At 45.9% G+C, this 20211-nt stretch overlaps 1 protein-coding gene across 12 annotated transcripts in view; it reads left to right on the top strand.

The window, feature by feature from the left end:
* Positions 1 to 63: 63 nt before the first annotated feature.
* The window catches only part of Kbtbd3 (kelch repeat and BTB domain containing 3), a 29069-nt gene continuing 8921 nt past the window's right edge, over positions 64 to 20211 (top strand). For 3 of the 12 annotated variants that reach the window (XM_060368250.1, XM_060368234.1, XM_060368190.1), the window contains exons 1-3: positions 17368 to 17501; positions 17593 to 17783; positions 19455 to 19565. Coding sequence is in view for 2 of the 12 variants with exons in the window: in XM_021628310.2 (XP_021483985.1) it covers positions 17284 to 17501 (218 nt within the window). In the remaining 10 variants the exon portion in view is untranslated. Of the gene's footprint in view, positions 308 to 7925; positions 8171 to 17259; positions 17502 to 17589; positions 17784 to 19454; positions 19566 to 20211 lie in introns of those variants that run through there. The other 9 variants (XM_060368241.1, XM_060368253.1, XM_060368225.1 and 6 more) reach the window with 6 other exon arrangements.

Here is a 20211-nt window from a genome sequence, read left to right as displayed (position 1 = left end):
GTACCACCGGCCCCACCCCGCCTTAACCCCGCCCCCGTGGCTCATAGGGGCGTGGCCTGGCCCTGCTCCGCCCCCAGCGGAGGGCGCCTCCGGCTTGGGGAGGAGAAAGCGTCAGCAGGAAGCTCTGCGGCACAGGGTGACGTTTTGTGAGCGTGGCTCGGGAGCCTCGGAAAGCGCGGGAACGAGCCGCAGCATCCCGAGGCCGCTCGCCCTGCAGGGAGAACCGACGGGACAGTTGCACAAGCCAATCGCAGCCGCAGCTCTGCGGGCCGGGCCTAGGTGGAGATCTCGCGGACTGCGCTTGCGGGTGGGTGAGCCGTGGGTGAGCTGTGGGGAAGGGGAGGGTTTGGAGCCTGCTGCGTGGTCAGGCTCCTGCAGCCCTCGGCTGCGGCGCGGCTCCGGGGCGCTGCGGAGGGGAAGGGTCCGAAGGGAGGAGCCTGCTGCCCCGGGAGCCGTACATCGCGGCAGCCGGGAGGTGACCCTTCCCTGCCTGCCGCTTGCAGACGGACTCTGCGGACCTCCCTGCCCAGCCCGGGCCGGCGGAGAGCAGTCTTGGCGCAGGCCCTTCTAAGCTCAGTGGAGCCTGCATGGCTTCTGCGCACCGTCAGGCCCCATGCTCGGACTTACTGCAAAGTCACACTGGTTGTGTAGATGGAAGTTGCCGGCTCTTCTGGGAACGTCCATTTGAACAAAGTCGCCGGCGAGTTAGTGTCCAGGGAAAAGTTGGTCTCTGCAGATTAATATGGATTCTGCACTTGACAGTAAATAGATTTCATGCTGATTCAGCCTGTCCCATTCTTCCTAAGGCTGCCAGGAAGGATCTGGAAAGGCCAGCAGAAATCTAATCTTCACAACCACTGACCATTAGTTCTATACTCCTTGAGATGGCTTTAGGCTAATCCGTACTTATTCCCATTATCATTTTCGGGATATGACACACCCCTCAAGTCTTCCGAAAGTACATAGCATTTTGCGTGCACACTTACACACAGACATTGCCATCTTGATGTGATGTCTTACCTGTTAAAAGCATGAGTGAGGTGCTATTTCAGGTAGAAAGACTGCGGAGAGCTCACAATGTAACCGAGTGTCTGCAGTACACAGGAAAAGCCACAGTAAGCAATGTGAGGATGAACAGATGAAGCAAGGAAGTACCAATACTCATATCAGCAAATAAAGAATTCAGCTTTCTGCTTTGCATCTTATGTCATTAAGCATTCCATTCTAATGTCTCTTTCCACGTGTTTTTAATGGTGGTATGGTGACATGGGCCAGGGCAGGTAGAGTAGGGCAAAACAGAAACACGACTCGTTTCATGATGACTGGAGGAAATGGTATGGAAGAGTATTGTGAAACATGTTTTTCTGAAATAAGGAGTAGAAAAATACAGTGGTGGCTATGGGAGAATAAGAAGTCAAGGGATGGAGACTTTTTTGTTTGATGTCTATTTAAGGATGAGGGTACTGGAATTTGCATGTTATGGAAAGTGTCTAGCAGAGAAGGAGAAATTGTTAGTGTGTGTGTGTGCCCGAGAGAGGGGTCTGATCACCATTCCAGCAATCACTCCACAGTGATGGACCATACTGCTTTTTGCCATGTCATTGAGCTGGACATACAGCTTATTAAAACTAGTGTCTGGCTGTCATTGTCCTGTGTATTTAGAATAGTTGCCTTCTACCGTAATAGCTACTCTGTAAATGTTTTAACTTATGTCACTTATGAGCTAGAATATAGTCGAAAAATGGAAATAACATCAAATCACCACTGCATTAGAAGTTGGTGGTTCTTGATTTGAAATCACAGCTCCTTTCTCTGCTTTGCACATCTCTGTCTTCTGGGAACTGTGCTGGCCTCCTGTAATTTTCTAAAACCAAAGGACCTTCTTCTCTTTATATAATTTCTCCTACCAATGGTTTACATTCTTGTCATTTAGGTCTCAACAACACATCCTCAAAAAGACTGGTATTATAGTGGATAAGGGTAAGGCATCCAGAGGCAGCCTATCTGGCTTCACATTCCAGCTCCCCATGGTACTCACTGTATGTGACCATAGGCAAGGTACCTAAGTTAGCAAAACTTCATTTCCCCATCTAGAAAATAGAGGTAGCAGTATTTCCTTTATATAAGTAGCTAGAGGATTTAAGGAGAATAACAAAGCATGCAGGAGAGGTGGCAGCACATCCTCCCTAGATGTTAGTGAACACAAAAAGAAAAAATTCAGAAAGTGTAGCTGTATGTCTACCATTTTCTCCAAAGCAGCTCTCGTTACTGTGCTTGCGTGGCTATTCTTGGTTTTCATCTTGACTATCTGGAATGAACTACAGTGCAGAAATGGAGGAGACACCCATGAGAGATTTTGTGCTTGCTTTGAAGTGGGTGAATGCACTTCTTTTCCAGACCTTTGAGGTCAGATGATGCACACCTTTGATCCAGATTTTGAGGCAGGAAGGCATAAGCCTTTGCTCCAAATCCTGAGGTGGGAAGGCATAAGCCTTTGCTCCAAATCCTGAGGTGGGAAGGCATACCTTCAATACAGACAGGCCATACCTTCTGCTGGAAGTCTACATACAGACATAGAAGAAGGGAGCTTTTGCGCTTTGCCCACTTGCTCTTGCTTTGATAGCACATCCATTTCTTCACTGGCATTGGAGCTCACTTCTTTGGGATTCCAATATACACAGAAGACTAGCAACATCCAGCCTTGTGGGACTGAGAAATTACTAGATTCTTGGACTTTCCATTCATAGCTAGCCATTGTTGGCTTAGCTGGACTGCAGCCTTTAAGTCATTCCAATATTTCCCATATCTATTGGAATATAATATATTCATCCCGTAAGTTATATGTGACTCTGGAGAACCCTGACTAGTACAATACTTTTGTATAGCTAACTTCTATAATAAACTCCCAGGGCTGGAGAGATGTCTCAGTGGTTAAGAGCATTGTCTGCTCTTCCAGAGGTCCTAAGTTCAATTCCCAGCAACCACATGGTGGCTCAAAACCATCTACATTGAAGTCTGATGACCTCTTCTGGCATGCAGGTATACATGCAGAAAGAGCACTCATATACATAAAATAAATAAAAATTGAAAAAAATAAACTTCCGTATTTAGAGATCAATGACTAGAGGCTGTCATGAAATGAAGCCCAGCTGAGGTAGAACCCAGCCCCTCCTTAGTTTAATTTACTTTTTCAGGTAGCATATGCATTGATGTCATTACTTTATACAAGGATTTGTTGTTAGGCCTAGTTCTTGAGCTATTAAGTTTGTTAACTGATTTTTGCATTTTCAATATAGTCCATGTTTTGAAGTCACTTCCATGAACACTTAGCATGTGTTCCTTTGCATGGTAGTTAGTGATGAAGGAATAACGTAGAGAGAATACATGGATTAATGTGGAGTCAGGTTTAAGAGGCAGAATGTGGCAGCTCACTCCTGTGATCCTAGTACATAAGAGATCTCCATCTTAAAGGATTGCTAACTAGAGACCAGCCTGCCATATATAGTGAATTATCAGATGCCTCTGGCTGTTCCTTAACCATATTGTAGAATGGTAATGTCAATAGATTCTTTCTTGTTTTTAAAGATATATTTACTTATTATTTATAGTATTCTGCTTGCAAGTGTGCCTGAAAGCCAGAAGAGGGCACCATATTTCACTATAGTTGGTTATGAGCCACTATGTGGTTGCTGGGAATCAAACTCAGGACCTTTGGAATTAACAGCTGTAGGGCCTAGTTTGGGAGACCCCAAAGACCACCAGGAATTGACTCTGATGCAAGCACAAGAAGGTTTATTGAATACAAGCTCGAGCTCAGGGAGCAAAGCTCCCTGGCATAGCAGGAGAGGAATACAGCCTAGAGGTCTAGAGGAACAGTTTTTAAAGGGCAAAACCACAAGCAGGGGCTCCAAGCTTTGGGTAGTGCGTTAACTTAAGGTGCTATGACCATAAAACTGTTCTGGCCTGGCTGTCTAGAGAGTATTTGATCATGAGTAAGGATTAACTGTTGCTAGGGAAAGTCAATTAGCACTTTCTGTGGTCACAAGCTAGGGGCCATCTGGGTGGGTTGACAGGAAATGATATCTCTTAAGTGCAGGAAGGAATGTGGTTGAGCCTGATTATTCCCTGCAGCAGGCAGACATGTCTTAATTAACCCAGTCCTTTGTCTAAACTTTTACTGACTGAAGTCCTAATTTTAAACTTTGGACCTCTCATTCCCCCCTTTTTAAAGAGGATACTGTATTGAATCCTTGAGAGGTGTCCAAATCATTTGCCTGGGGGGCGGTGCTATCAAGATATAATTTCAGCCTGCTAGGTGGGATCAGGACCGAAGGCCTCTTCTTCTGTATCTGCTTCAGTGCTGATCATGGGGCCACCGACATCAAGGGTTAGGAAGACAGAAATGGCTGGTTGATCTGGCTGGAGGGGCAGAGGACAATCCAGGTGGCTATCAGCAAATTTGTCAGCTTGCATAGATGATTTCTGGATGGGTTCCATTAAGTGAAAACCTATTAGACTAAACACAGACTAGAAACAGGAATAGAGTTATTTATTGGTGGGAAGGAGAGTTCATAAGGCTGGTATTGTTTTCGTCAATGGCTGCCCAGTCCTTGGCACTGTGACCATAATACCATCAACTGAATGGTCCCTAGCCTCTGCTTAATGTAGGCCATTAACTCGTTTAGCAGGCATGGCCCGCCCGAGAGTGACCAGCAGCAGTAGGATAATAAGAGGACCTAAAAGAGTGGATATCAGAGTTGTTAACCAAGGGTACATATTAAACCAAGATTCAAACCATCCTGATCTGGCTTCTCTTCCTCTGCATCTCTTTTCCAGATCTTCTCTAACTTTGGGAGTGTCTAGAATTGTCCCCATGCAAATCCCATTTCCGGAGATCAGCTGGAGAGTGAGTCTGGCTTGTGGGGGTTGATGCCATCCGCAGCTGGTCACATCTGCAGCAGGAGTACAGTCACTAATGACTGCCATTGCCTCGTAGAAGGGGGGCTGTGAGTCATAACATAGCCAACAGGACTCAGTGAGGTCTGGGCGAGTCCCGTTCAGAGCTACGTATGTGTTCAGCATCAATTCCCACAGGGGTTCGGACTGGGGTTCCAGGAAAAGCCCCTTATCTTGGTTAGGTTTTGGAGAAGGGGCAGGTGGGAGTTTGGGGCCCCCTGCTGTTTGGAGTGCCTTTGTGGTGATTGAGTTAAAGGGGGGAGGCTGTAAGACAGTGTTAGGGCCAATAGCCTTGGGGGTCCCTTCAGAAAGAAGCAATCTATTCCCCCATGCTTTCCTGCTTTCCAAAGGTGCAGCCAGAAATTTTTCCCTTACAGCCAATGGGTATAAGCTCTTACCCTTTTTGGTAAAGGAAAGCTTAAGCTGGTTACAGGGCAAGGCATGAGCAAGGCAGGGTAAGGGGAATTGGGTATTGACTGTCCATCCACATTTATTATAGTTGGGATCTGTAGTCAACTGGATAAGTCTGGTTGAGACAGGTTTCCAGTGGTAAATTCCTTGTACCCCAGCTCTGCACAATAGAAGTCAGTTGAGGTCCCACGTTTTTCCCATCGCCATGGACTATGAAAAGGGCAGGGACACACATAAAAGCGCACTTTGCTCTGCCCTGCGAGGTTTCTCGCAGTGGGCCCTGAGGGCATGGTGAGTGCCAGATGGAAACTCGGCTCAGGAAACCATGTGTTTTGGAGGACTGTCCAAGATGCTGTGCTAAGAGACTGCCATAATTATCCCATAGGACCCAAGTATTATTTACAGGGACAGTGGGTCCCAGGCAACAGTACATACAGTCAGCAGTCCTAAGATGATGACAAGGTTCTGAACAACCTGACACGCAGAGGTTGTCTGGGTTGCGGTGTGCTTTCCATTCCAGGGCAGCAGGAGTCAGGTAGTCTTTTTGGGCTGAGAACAGCTTGGCAGGCCTGGTGTGCAAATAATAAATCTAAGCAGCAAGCCTGTCGACCTTAATGGCAGTTGGTGTGGTCAGCAGGACAATGTATGGTCCTTTCCATCTGGGTTCTAATGTGCTTTGACGGAACCGTTTCACATAGACCCAGTCTCCAGACCGGAACTTGTGGGGTTCTGGAACTGGGCCTGCCTCATAGAGAGCACACAATTTAGGCCAAACATGTTTATGAGTCCATTAGGTGGCCCTGACACGGAGGACCAAGTCATCCTCATCTAGTTCAGCAATGGCATCAGATTTAAGAGTAGGTGTAATAGGGGCTGGCATTCCATACACGATTTCAAAAGGAGTCAGTCCTAATTGATAGGGAGAATTTCTGACTCTGTAGAGGGCAAAAGGGAGGAGCATCACCCAGTTACCGCCAGTCTCTAAGGTCAATTTAGTTAAGGTCTCTTTTATGTTCTATTCATTTTTTCTACCTGTCCTGAACTTTGGGGTCTATAAGCACAATGCAATTTCCAATCTGCCCCAATGTACTTGCCTATATCCTGACACAAAAGCTGGTCCATTATCTGACCCTATCATATGAGGAAAGCCATACCTGGGTAAAATGTCTTCCCATAATTCCTTGGCTACTACCTGGGCGGTCTTGTCCTTGGTGGGGAAGGCCTCAGTTCATCCCGAGAATGTGTCCACAAACACTAATAGATATTTATATCCATATCTTCCAGGCTTAATCTCTGTAAAATCAACTTCCTGGTAAGCTCCGGGCCTCTTACCTCTAAGGCGTGATCCTGGGTGTTGTGGATTGTTGGTGGCATTGGTCAGCTGACAAGCTTTGCAGTTAGCCACAATGTCATCAATAGTCTTCTGCGTATCCTTGAAAGTCACTCTAGATTGTCTCCCAGCACCCGCCATTCTTCTTGATCCCATGTGAGTGACTCTGAATTTTCTTGGGAATGACTCTAGCTAAGGAATTGGGCATGATTAGCCTACCATCGGTTGAATGCCACCAACTGTTCAAATATAGGCTGATGGGCTGATTTTTTGGCCTGTTTTATATCCTCCTCAGTGTAATGAGGTTCCTCCGGCAAGTTTGGATTGGGTAGCTCCAGCAAAACGGTTGCTAAGATGGTGGTTGCCGTCTCTTGCAGCACAAAGTCCTTGGCCGTCAGCTAGGTTGTTGTCTGGCCACCTTTGTTCCTTTTTGGTGTCCAGGGCAGTGGATAATGGCCAGCTTCTTGGGAAGCCATAAGGCTCTAAGGAGGCGCAAAGTTTCCTCTTTATTTTTAATGGTTCTTCCTTCAGCCGTCAGGAGCCCTCTTTCTTGGTAAATGGCTCCATGCACAGGGGCAGTGGCAAGTGCATACTGACTGTCCGTGTTGATAGTGACAGGTAGTCCTTCAGCCTTTTGTACAGAAGTTCCTGGGGGGAGGGATTGAGCCCAGATTACCTCAGTCTCGGTGTCACTGCAGCACCTGCTCTCCTCTGACCCTCATGGATGAAACTGATCCCATCGGTGAACCAAGGGTGCTCTGCATTTGACAGGGGGCATCCTTTAAGTTAGGTTGGGGGTTGTGTACCTGAGCCAAGATCTCTTCACAGTGATGCTGTTCCAATTCTGGATCCGGCAGGAGGGTTGCAAAATTCAAGGAGGCAGGGGGCTGAAAGACAACTTGGCCAGGATTAATCAACAGGGTCTGATAGTGGGTCATGCGAGCATTGCTCAGCCATTGATTGGCTGGCTGTTTGAGTACCCCCTCGATGGCATGGGGAGTGGTCACCATCAGATTCTGGCTCAATGACAGCTTATTGGCATCTTTGACCAGCAGTGCCCAGGGCCATCCAGCCACTACCAGATCCAACTTTTTGGACAGGTATACCACCGGACATTTCCACGGTCCCAGCGTTTGAGTCAGGACTCCCTAGGCAATTCCTTTCTGTTCATCCATGAACAGGTGAAAGGGCTTAGTGATATCTGGCAACCCCAAGGCTGGTGCCAACAGCAGGGTCTGCTTCAACTTGTCAAAAGCCTGTTGCTGTTCTGGGGTCCAATTTAAGTTCTCATTCTCTTTTGTGACTTCATAAAGGGGCTTAGCTATTTCTGCAAAACCTGGGATCCAGAGTCTGCAGAATGCTGCCGATCCTAGGAACTCTCTTACGTGGTGACGACTGGGACTGGAATGCTGAGAGCAGTCTCTTTTCTGGCTTTGGAGAGCCAGCGTTGTCCCCTTTCAGGATGTAGCCAAGGTAGGTCACTTCAGTTCTGCAGAGTTGAGCCTTTTTGGCTGAGGCTCGGTACCCTAGGTCTCCCAGGACTTGTAGGAGCCTCCGGGTCCCTTCCAGGCAGTTTGCCTGGTCCTTGGCTGCCACCAAGAGGTCACATACGTACTGGAGAAGGGTAACATCCGGGTTGTTAGTCCTCACCCAGGTCCTCGTGCAGGGCCTCATCGAAGATGGTGGGAGAGTTCTTAAATCCTTGAGGTAGGCATCCAAGTCAGCTGTCCGTTGATGCCTACCTCTGGGTCATGCCATCTAAAAGCAAAGTATTCTTGGCTTTTAGGTGCTGGGGAGGCTAAAGAAGGCGTCCTTCAGGTCTAGAACGGTATTATACCAATCTTTCAGGTAGTAATAAACTCAGCAACGTGCACGGGTTAGGTACAGTGGGGTGAATATCACCCACCAGTCTACTTCCCTCAAGTCTTGGACAGGCCAATAGTCATTTGAGGCTTTTTAACAAGCACCAGGGAGTATTCCAGGCAGATTGACAAGGCCTGAGAATCCCAAGGTTGAGTAGCTTATGGATGTGAGTTTTTCCCCTCTTTGCCTCCAGGGACGTTGGGTGTTGGTGTACCCGGGTGGGATCTGACCCTGCCTTGAGTTCCACAAGCACAGGTGGCTGGTGTTTGGCTAGTCCCATTCCCCCTTTTTCTGCCCAAGCCTGAGGAAATTCCTCCAACCAATGATTCAGATTTTTCTCATGAGCAAGGGGTTGTTCATACAATTTGTGTTTGGATTCTGAGGCCAGGTTGACTGTTAGGACTTGGATAGGCTTCCCTTTATCATCTAGCAGTTGTGCTCCTTCTGGCCCAAAGTGTATCTGGGCCCTCATTTTGATTAATAGGTTCCTCCTCAAATGTGGGTAAGGGCATTCTGATATGACCATGAATGAATGGGTTACCTGTCCCATTACCAAGTCCACAGATCTTCGGGTAGTCCATGAATATTGTTTAGTGCCAGTGGTCTCTTGAACCCATGGTTTCATGTGAACCCATGGGTTCAAGTGGCCCCCCGGTCTTTAAGAGCAGTGGATATTGGGCTCCAGTATCTATAGAAAGTTCAAGGGTTTCCCTTCCACTTTAAGGGTTACCCTGGGTTCAGGGAAGGGATCTGAACCCTGACCCCCTCAGTCTTCTTCCTCTTCCACGAACATGACCTTAGTTCACAGCTTTCTCTTGGGACAATCTTTTATCCAGTGTCCATCCTCTTTACAATAGGCCCATTGGTTCTTACCTAATTGTGGTTTGCTGCGTCCCTCTGACTCCCTTCTTCCCTATACTCGCTGGAGTTGTTTTTTCTCTCCTGGATCCGAGGCAGTAGCAGCCAGGAGTACTTTGGCCAAGTCCCTATTCTGTCTTTTCTCTGCCCTAATTTGCTTTTCCTCTGAACTTTCCTTATTGTTATATGCTTTCTCTACAATCTCTGCTAAGTCCCTTAGTGACTTTTCTCCTAATCTTTCCTGTTTCTGTAACTTTTTCTTAATATCTGGTGCTGACTGATTAATGAAAGCCAGGGCTACAGATGAATTTTGATCAGAATGTTCAGGATCATAAGGAATATAATGTCTGTGAGCTTCTGTGATCTTTTCTAGGAAAGCTGCTGGGCTTTTATTTTCTCCCTGTCTAACATCATAAACCTTAGCCAAATTGGTGGGCCACCTTGTGGATGCCTTGAGACCTGCCAACAGAGTCTGACGGTAGACAAGGAGGCACCCCTTACCTTCAGCCATATTGTAATCCCAGGTAGGCTGGATGAGAGGAAATCCAGTGTCAATATCAGCCAGATTCTGGGTTGGAACACCAGTATTTCCCACATTTTTCTGGACCTCTAGGAGGATACATTCCCTTTCTTCTGTGGTGAAAAGAACCTTCAAGAGCTGTTAGCAGTCATCCCAAGTGAGCTGATGAGTAAAAAGCACAGTTTCAAAGAGATCAATTAGGTCACTTGAATTCTCAGAAAATTTAGCATTTTGGGGGTCTCCAATTGTAAAAGTCGGCCATTGTGAAAGGCTAATAATGATGGGGTTGGTTCCCATGATCATTCGAGGGCCCAGTGGCCTGCAGAGGTAGACCCGTGGAATCCGCCTCTGGTTCCCCAAGTGGGGAAGCCGCCCGATGGCTCCAGGTGCCTTGCACTGGACTGTCTGGTAGGTCGGGGTGGGCTGCAGAGGAGATGCAGGCACCAGTGTTGGTGCCAGTTCTGGTGCCAGTGGTGATGGACCCTGTGGCAGAGGAGGAGGAAAAAGGCAGGGTGGGAAAATCTCATCCTCAGGTCTGCTATCCTGTAGGACAGGGAAGAGGGGGGCAGACGGCTTAGGACGTGTCATCTCTGCCACCACTGTGGTGGTGAGACCAGCATCTGCATCTGTAGTCAGAGGAGTCTCTGTAAGAAAAGGACTGTTAACAGGGGGAAGAAAAGCCTTGATCCAGGGTGGGATTCATCACTAAATCCTTCCAAACTGCTATATAAGGAACCTGGTCAGGGTGTCCCTGTGCTTCCTGCAACACCTTATTTTCCCCTGCCAAAACAGTAGGAAGATGGAAAGTTCCCTCCGGTAGCTATCTGACATTGAAAGTTGACCATTCTGAGCTGCAGCAAGTAATTATTTTTCCTTTTTTCACATCAACTGAAAAGATTGTGAGCCCCTGTTTTAACCTCTTTGAAGTGAATGAGAATCAAGTCAAGGGGGTGGGAAGTCATCTGTCCCATAATGTCTGTCGCAGTCCAGTACACACAAACCTCACAAATACAAGAAACAGAACAGAAAGACAAAAAATGAACAAAGTAGCTGTTCCGTGTCTGAAAACAAAAATAAAACCAACTGCTTGGCTACTGCTCGTGATGGGGAAGGTGAAAACAGCATGGGGAAGTAAGGAGCCAATGAGGTCTTGCTTCCTCTATCAAAAATTACTCCAGAACGGGATCAGGGTCTCTCTCTGGGGCAGGCACAGTATTCACCTTGAAAAGGTTTCTCATAAACACTAGGCATAATATAGAAAGATAGACGCAGGCTAAGTGGTCATGTAGCCGTATTGCAATTAAGCTCAGACCCCCCAGACCTTGAGATTATCTCTCTGATTTCCCTGCCGCAGATGCCCACAGCAGTGGGTGGGTTCTATCTGAACTACCTCCCAATGGTGGGGCTCTACCTGAGCGCCTGCAAAAAACTGATGAAGCCAGAAATATCTTTCTAACTTTGGCAGCTGTGACCGTCCAGCACGTCTTCCTATAGTTACATCTTACCACTCACGGATACGGACACCTTGAGGCTCTTTGGAAGAGAGAACAGAAAGTCGATGCAAACATGAACACTGCACAGAGACATACACAGAGACACTTGCAGCTGGTGCAAGACCCTCCGGGTCGGGGGCCTGGGGGCCTGGGGAAGGGTATCCCAGAATCTTGGTGGGACCTCCAAACGTAGTGCCCAGTTAGTGAGACCCTCAAAGACCACTAGGAATCGACTGCTATGCAGCACAAGAGGGTTTATTGAATACAAGCTCGAGCTCAGGCAGGAAAACTCCCTGGCACAGCAGGAGAGGAATGGAGCCCAGAGGTCTAGGGAAACAAGATTTTTAAAGGGCAAAACCACAAGCAGGGGCTCCAAGCTTTGGGTAGGGGATTTGCTTTAGACGCCATGACCATAAAATGGTTCTGGTCCGGCTGCCTGGAGAGTATTTGATCATGAGTAATGCCTGGAATGTGCTGATGAGCTGTTGCTAGGGAAGGTCAATTAGTACACTCTGTGGTCACAAGCTAGGGGTCATCTGGGTGGGTTGCCAGGAAGCAATATCTCTTAAGTCTAGCAAGGAATGTGGTTGAGCCTGATTACTCCCTGCAGTGGGCCGGACATGTCTTAAATTTACTCAGTCCTTTGTCTAAACTTTTACTCAGGACTTCCGTCATGCTGCCCTAAGATTCTAATTTTAAACTTTGAACCTCTCACAGCCAGTGTTCTTAACCTCTGTGCCGTCTCTCCAGCCCCAGCAGTTTCTTTAATGCACCTCCATGTATGTATCTGGTGCAGAAACCCAGGATGTATAAGAGGGTTTTCCAACAGGTGTGTGCAAGAGGGGTGCAGTAAACAAACTGCTAAAATGACCACCCTACAGTATGGTTAAGGAGAGAAGGGTTTGTTGTAGTGGTTTGGTTTGGTTTGGTTTGGTTTGGTTTGGTTTGGTTTGGTTTGGTTTTTTGGTGCATAAGAGAGAAAATATCCAGAGGCATCTGGAAGAGTCCAAAGCAGAGAGAAAAAGAGAAGTAGACGAACATGGCCAGCAGAGTGGACATGGCCATGGCTATCTGTGAGAGAAGGGAGATAGAGAATAGAGAGGGCATAGTGAGAACAGCAAGATCCCAGAATAGTGAGAATAGTTATGAGGAAGAGCAGCTGAGGGGAGGGAAGCCCATGAGCTAGGAGGAGTCTAGGGTAGAGTTGAGAAGGGCTGAAATGTGTAAAAGGTCTTTGTGATACGGAGGGAGCCTGGAGGCCAGCATGAGCTTTGATATGCTGGTTGATAGCTATGTGTCCCTTCTGCCAGAGGTAAGGGAAATGACTTTGTCAGATGGGAACTGAACAAATTCCTAAGGGGTGCTGTCTTTTATTTAGCCACCAGAAATTTTCCTGTAGTCCAGATTGAGCTCATTTCTGGAATATGGACTGCGTTTTGAAGTTTGGGGAATTAGAGTTTCCTTTACCTGACAGTTATGCTATACCTATTAAGGTTATAGGCTCTTTGAAGTCAAAGCTATCCGAGGCTCAACATTGATCTCAGTTTATTGTGGAAACGGTTGAGCGGTGCCTTAGGTCAAGATCGTGTAAGTAAAACTGCTTTCTTTTTGTTGTTGTTCAGTTTGTTTGTTTGGTGTGGTTTTGGTTTTTCAGCACAGGGTTTCTTTGTCAGTCTGGCTGGCCCTGGCTCTGTAGAAAAGATAGGCCCGCCTAGCTGTAAAGCTGCTTTCTGAGCTTTCTGCTGATGTTGAAATGGAGGGTCAGAATGCTCTGGAAAGCGTGGACTTCAGGTGAACACATGTGTTTCTATACATTTTGTGTTCAAAGGCGCGTTGTTTAATCTGAGCCTCAACTTTCTGTTTTAAACGGGTCTGATGCTCTTTGGGTGGATGACACCTAAATGAACATCGGTACAAAGTCCCAATTTATTTCTAATATCAGAGATCAGACCTCTACTCTTGCCTAATGCGTCTAAAACAAAAAGGGGGAACTGTAGAGAGCTGCGTAATGCCGTGCCTTAAAGATGGAGCTGGTTTCTGCCTTCCACCTTCCTGATGGTGAGTGCTCTGTCACAAACAACTCCACATTTGGCTAAGGCTGAGGATCTGGCTTGCTTCTATGTATGTGGACCTATCTGCATTGCCCACGTGGCACGCTGGGGTTGGCTACCCAGAGGCTATTTAAGCTGTGGGCTGGCTTTCCCCAGGGTCAGAAGATTGTTCAAGGTTCCTGAATAAACTGCATTGAAAAAAAAAAGGGACCGGCAGGGGAGGAGGGATGGGGCTTATGGGGAGATACAAAGTGAATAAAGTGTAATTAATAAAATAAAATTAAATTAAAAAAAAAAGAGTTGTTATCAACATTGAGGGAGATAACCAGAGAGATTATCCAAAGCCCTGATGATCCGGCCTGGGGGTCTGGAGCAGGTTTGTCTCCTCTGCCTGTTAAAAAATGAAGGGGCAGGAAAATCTCAACCACAACAGGAACAGACAGAGTCAGCAGTTGAAGAAAGACAGTTACTCGGTATGAGGAGACACGCTTGTGCAGCAGGCACACAGAGAAGGCCACCCTCTGCCAAGCCAAAAAAAAGTTCATTCTCAAGAGCTGGAGTGTGTAAGGTCTCCGAAGAGTTCTCCCTCACCCCCATCCCCAACTTAAGGTTGGTTGGTCTGAGTAAAGGTAGGATTGCTTGGTGCACAGTTACTGTACAACCTGCCCTGAGCCAGCCTTGAACTTGCTGAGACAGTCCGTCAGCAGTGTGCCTGCCGGTGGGAGGCAAAAGGCTACGGGGCCCTGGTTTTAGGCTTCCAGGCTTTTGCCCCAAAGCAGGAGGGTGACCAAGAAGCCAGCCATTTTATAAATTTGCTACCTTTATCACCTAGCCACGGCCTCTGCCCTTGCCTTTCTGCCCACTAGGGCGTCTGTCTAACGCCTGCTCTCTCAAGGGCATGATCAGGGTTGTATCACTGCACAACTACAAACATTCTAGCCATTTGTTGGTCTGCTAACGTTTTCCTCTTAACGTGAGTGGAAGTTTCACGCTTAATGTTGTTGTCCAATTTATTGTGTATGGGTCTAAAGATCTTGCTTTGAGATATGACTACAGATGCTGAATTTAAACTCTTTCATTGTCAAAATTTCTCTTCATGTTTGCCTCTTTGTTTACCAACATATTATTCAATGTTTTTTCCCATCCAAAACAAAAGAACAGAATATTTTTTAATTTTTCTTTGATTTGATTTTTTTTACAATGTGTTCACTTTGTGTCCGGATTATAGCCCTCTTCCTCATCCCCTTCCATTCCACCCTTCCTCCATCCTCCCCCCATCCCCTTTCTTTAGTCTACTGTAAAGGGGTAGTCCCCCCCCCCCACTGTCTGACCCTAGTCTATCAAGTCTCATCAAGACTGCCTGACCTGATAAGGCCACCCTGTCAGAGGGAAGTGATCACAGGGCAGGCAACGGCGTTCATGTCAGAGACTGCCCCTGCTTCCCTTACTAGGGAACTCACTTGGAAACTGAGCTGCCTGTGGGCTACATCTGAGCAGGGGTTCTAGGTCCTCTCCATGCATGGCCCTTGGTTGGTACATTAGTCTCTGCAGGCCTCCCTGGGCCCAGATTTTTTGGCTTTGTTGGTCTCCTTGTGGAGCTCCTGTGCTCTCCTTTTTGTTCTATCCCCCTCTTCCGTAAGACTCCCTGTGCTCTGCAGTATTTAAGTTCCTACTTACCCTTCTAAGTCTGACTTTTTGGAATTTCTTTAAAAAAATAAAAATAAAAGGGACCAAAGGCCAAGGAGATGGCTTAGTGGGTAAAGCACTTGCCATGCAAGCATGAGGAATTGAATTTGGATCCTTATCTCACGTGAATCCTAATGCTTCTAAGAAGAGATAGGAAGCAGAGAAAGGAGATCCCGGGAAGGCTGTGGATCAGCTAGCCTAATGTACACAGTGCCAAATAACAAGAAACTCATTCTCACAAAAGGTGGACGGCGGGGACAGATGCCTGAGCCTGTCCTCTAATCTCAGCGTGCGCCGTGGCACGCGTACCACCATCATCAACAACAAAGAAAAATTTATGCAAACCACGTCCTTGCCTTTTAAATCCATTGGAATGCTCTATACCCCACTGCTAATTCTGTTCCCACCCTACCCTAACTTCTTAGCAGTTCTTGTTTATACCTTTTCTTAAAGCAGCCACTGAAAATGTCAGACTTCCGATGACTCCAGCCTCAGGTGGCCGCAATCTGACTATATGTAGTTCTGCGAAAACCCCGAGTGAAAAGGTCCAGCAAGAAGCTCCAGCTAAGCCCACAGTCCCCTGAGAGGAATAAATCGTCCTAAGCAACCAAGTGTTGGGGGATGCTTTCTGTTGTTTTGTTTTGTTGAGACAGGGTTTCCCTATGTGGCCTTGGCTGTCCTGGACTCGATTTGTAGACCAGGCTGGCCTTGAACTCACAGAGATCCACCTGCCTCTGCCTCCCCGAGCTCTGAGATCGCAGGCGTGTGTGTTGGTGGCATTTGAAGCCATGCTAGGATTACAGGCACACCCAGCATGTTGGGGCATTTTAAGACAATGAATAACCGTGAGAGAGAGGTACTAGGGAATGTTTTCCTAAACTGATTCCCTAGTACCTCAATCTTTCATTGTTTTACGTTTTCTTAATTTTGACTGTTAACACCTTTGTATTTGGAACTGAACTTATTTGGGATGTTAATGATTATCTGGCCTCCGGCTGTTTTGCATTCTCTACCTTATATTTAAGAACCCCTTTTATAATACTTACTATTATTATGCTGTTTTTCTTTCTCCTTTCAAACAGTTCACCTGGGACCAATGTTTGCTTTTCTTTCTTACCAACAGTATTGTCTTCATTAGGGTTTCTGTTGCTATGAAGAGACACTATGACCACAACTCTTATAAAGGAAAACATTTAATTGGGGCTGATTTACAGTTCAGAGGTTTAGTCCATTCATGGCAGGAAGTTTGATGGCTCACGGGCAGACATGGCGCTGGAGAAGAAGCCAAGCTTTCTAAATCCAGATGGGAAGGCAGCAGGAAGGGAGAATGACAGTGGGCCTGGCTTGAGAATTGGAAATCTCAGAGCCCACACCCAGTGACACACTTTCTCCAACAAGGCCACACCTCCTCATAGTGCTACCCTCTATGAGCCTCGGGGCCATTTTTATTCAAACCATCATGGCCATAAAATGGCTAATACCACCAAACTCAGTGACAGTTGGTGTTAGGGTTGGAGTTAGGGTTGTGCCTCAGTATCAACATTTCAACCCTGTTTTTGCCACAGTAGATTATGTACAGAAGGACATGGGGATATATAGAGTGTATACTGAAATAAGAACTTCAGGAATGATACTTGTTCAGTCAGAGGAGCCACTGGAGGCCTAAAGAAGGTAGGTATTCATACAACTGTCAGTCTCATTACCATAAACATCAGGTCTCAGTTACGTCCTTCTCAATTCAGATAAGCTTGATATTTGTGAAAATTCAAAAAGAATTTAGTATCATGCAAATGTTTAAGGTTTACTATCATATAATTGCTCTTATTGAATATTATAGTCTCACTGTGGGTACATTTAAAAAATTATTTTGCTTATTATTGGGGTTATGACAAGCATGTGGATGTCAGAATATAATTTTGTGGAGTGAATTCTCTTCTTCCACCTTCATATGGAGTCTGTGAATCCTACTTAGGTCATCAGGCTTTGATGACAAGATCTTTTACCTAACAAGCCATCTCGCCAACCTGAAGAGGGCAAATTAAGTCCCAAGTTTTAATTAGCTCTCTACTGCATTATTTTTGTTTACTCTAGTTCCAACAACGGGTGGAATTTGCTATGGATAATTCATATGATTTAAATAAAGAAAGCTCATGGAACGGAATCTCATCGGAGAAGAAGAATTTCCTTACTTCAGAAGACCACGGACAGAAAATCTTGAGCGTACTACAGAGTTTTAGAGAGCAGAATGTCTTCTATGATTTCAAAATAATTGTGAGAGAAGAAATAATCCCGTGCCATCGCTGTGTGCTGGCGGCGTGCAGTGACTTTTTCAGGTACTCTGCCCTCCTCTGGGCCTTAGATTTGATATACAAAAAATTACGTTGTATTTAACCGCTATGCCCTCTCCCCCCCCCCCCCCAGCAGGCTGTAGTGGTTTTCTATTACTGTGTCCATGGCCGGTAGAGGGACAGGTGGCATCTGCTGGTGGCACCCTGCAGTTAGCTGTCTTGGTCATACTGCAGTAAACGCAAATACTTGAAAAGCTGCTTTATGTCCAGTTTTGGAAGAAAAATGAAATAGGGTTTTAATCTCCCAACAAATTTGGTAAAAACAAGGTAAGATTTAATATATGGAGCAAAGTGGAAATTATATTGCGTTTATGATTTATTTTTAACCCAAGGCCTTATGCTGTTCTGATTTTAATTACTCCTTTAAAACCCTGATTTTTATAGACATATAATTCAAGACCTGCTATGCTGACATTAGAGTAAATTTTTTTCTTTATTATTTTTTATATTAATTACAGTTTCTTTACTTTGTATCCCAGCTGTAGCCCCCTCCCAATCCCACCATCCCTTCCTCATCTCCTTCCTGCCCCTTTCTAAGTCCACTGATGGGGGAGGTCCTCCTCCCCTTCCATCTGATCCTAGCCTATCAGATCTCTTCAGGGCTGGCTACAATGTCCTCTTCTGTGGCATAGCAAGGCTGCTCCTCCCTTGGGGCGGGGGGGGGGGAGGGTCGTCAAGGAGCCAGCTATTGAGTTCATGTCTGAGACAGTCGCTGTTCCCCTAAGTAGGGATCACACTTGGATACTGAGCTGCGATGGGATATATCTAGGCAGGGGTTCTAGGTTATATCCATACATGGTCCTTGGTTGAAGAAACAGTCTCAGAAAAGACCCCTGGGCCCAGATATATTTGGTCCTTGTGGAGCTCCTGTCCTCTCCAGGTCATGCTAACTCCCCCTTCTTTCATATTATTCCCTGAACTCTGCCCAAGGTTTGGTTATGAGTCTCTGCATCTGTTTTGATACATTGCTAGGAAGAGTCTTTCAGAGGCCCTCTGCAGTCGGCTCTTGTCCTGTTACTTGTTTTTTCCTATTTCCAATGCACATCCCATTTGTCTTTCTAAGTGAGGATTGATCATCCTACCCCAGGTCCTCTTTCTTGTTTATCTTCTTTACATGTACAGGTTTTAGTATGTCTATCCTGTCTTATAGGTCTATTTCCCACTTATAAGTGAGTATATACTATGTGTGTCTTTCTGCTTCTGGGATACCTCACTCAGGATGATCTTTTCTAGGTCCCACCATTTGCCTGCAGAGTCTATGATTTTTTTTGTTTTTAATTGCTGAGTAGTATTCCATTGTGTAAAAGTGCCACAATTTCTGTATCCATTTAGAGTAAATTTTATAGGTTTTGTTTAGCATGCAGTTCTTGCTGTCTGCTATTTGCTGAGGTTTTGCTTTGAATTTGGAGCTCAGTTCTTCACAACAATGCCCTTGGCCAGGGAGCCTCCAGCAGTCTTGAACTAGCTGTTTCTTTCCTTAAACTGTAACCTTTTCCTCTGCTTTTTGTTTCTTTTTATACTCTGAGGCACTCTTTGGACTCCATGTCCCCTCTGCCCCCCAACATTAGACTCTGTTACTCCCAGACCCCCTTTGTCTTCTCCACCTTCTGAACACAGCTTTCCTTCCATGTAATATTTTGTATCATTTTTCCTTGGAAATGTGGCCTCTTGTCCACAGACATCTGTCTACTTAATGGTTAAATACTTAGGTTCTTAGTCTAGATGCCCTAACCTAAATCCCAGGTCTACTGCTTTCTAGTCATGTGACCTTAGGCAAATCACTTACCCTCTTCAGACCAAGGTCTCCGAGATCTGACAAGGAACTTAGAAAGATAAAAATAGGAATTAATCCATGGGGTCGTTCTGGAGGCTATAACTGGTTGGTGTGTTGTATTTTACATTCAGTCAATGTTAGTCAATAAAGTTCTTGTTTCATAGTCTAGAACACAGAAAGGTCCTGCTCTGAGTATTCGGCGTGATTCAAGCTAATACAACAAGAAGTTCCTGTAAGCATTTGAATTTACAGTCCTCTGCTCTTACCAAACTCACGTAAGCACATTACTTTTAATGAAAAATTCAGTAGCAAAACAAGCAAATATCTAAATGGCTGCATTCAGCCAACCTGTCAAATGGCCTGTTGGACGTCTTAAAGACATGGACATGCTGACTGAGGCTGTGACCATCACTCACGGTGTACAAGTGCCTTGTAGAGCTGCGCTGTCAGGTGATGACGTAGCGCATAGGAGGAGATTTTAGTCTTCTTAAGAATATTGATGCATAGGGAGAGGCTTTGGACTATAGGGATCTGCTGTAGGCATATCAATACTTTGCTTATGGCATAGATAAAAGAAGTAGGGAAGCCCGAGCCCTCAGCCCAACACAAAGAACTAATTTTAATTAAAGAAGTTGAATTTTTAAATTAAATTTTAAAAAATTTATTCACTTTATATCCTGATCTTAGCCCCCTCCCTTGTCTCATAGCTGCTTTATCCATAATAGCCAGAAACTGGAAACAACCCAGATGTCCCTCAACCACAGAATAGATAGAGATATTTTGGTACATCTGCGTAATGGAATACTATTCAGCCATTAAAAGGAAAGACCTCATGAAACTTTCAGGCAAATGTGGATGTATCAGGAAAAGATCATCCTGAGTGAGGCAACCCAGACCCAGAAAGACAAGCATGGTATATAC

The sequence above is a fragment of the Meriones unguiculatus genome, chromosome 1 (assembly GCF_030254825.1).
Source record: "Meriones unguiculatus strain TT.TT164.6M chromosome 1, Bangor_MerUng_6.1, whole genome shotgun sequence".
Lineage (NCBI taxonomy): Eukaryota > Metazoa > Chordata > Mammalia > Rodentia > Muridae > Meriones > Meriones unguiculatus.
Note: the sequence above shows the minus strand (reverse complement) of the source record. Positions and strands in the feature narration are given on the sequence as shown.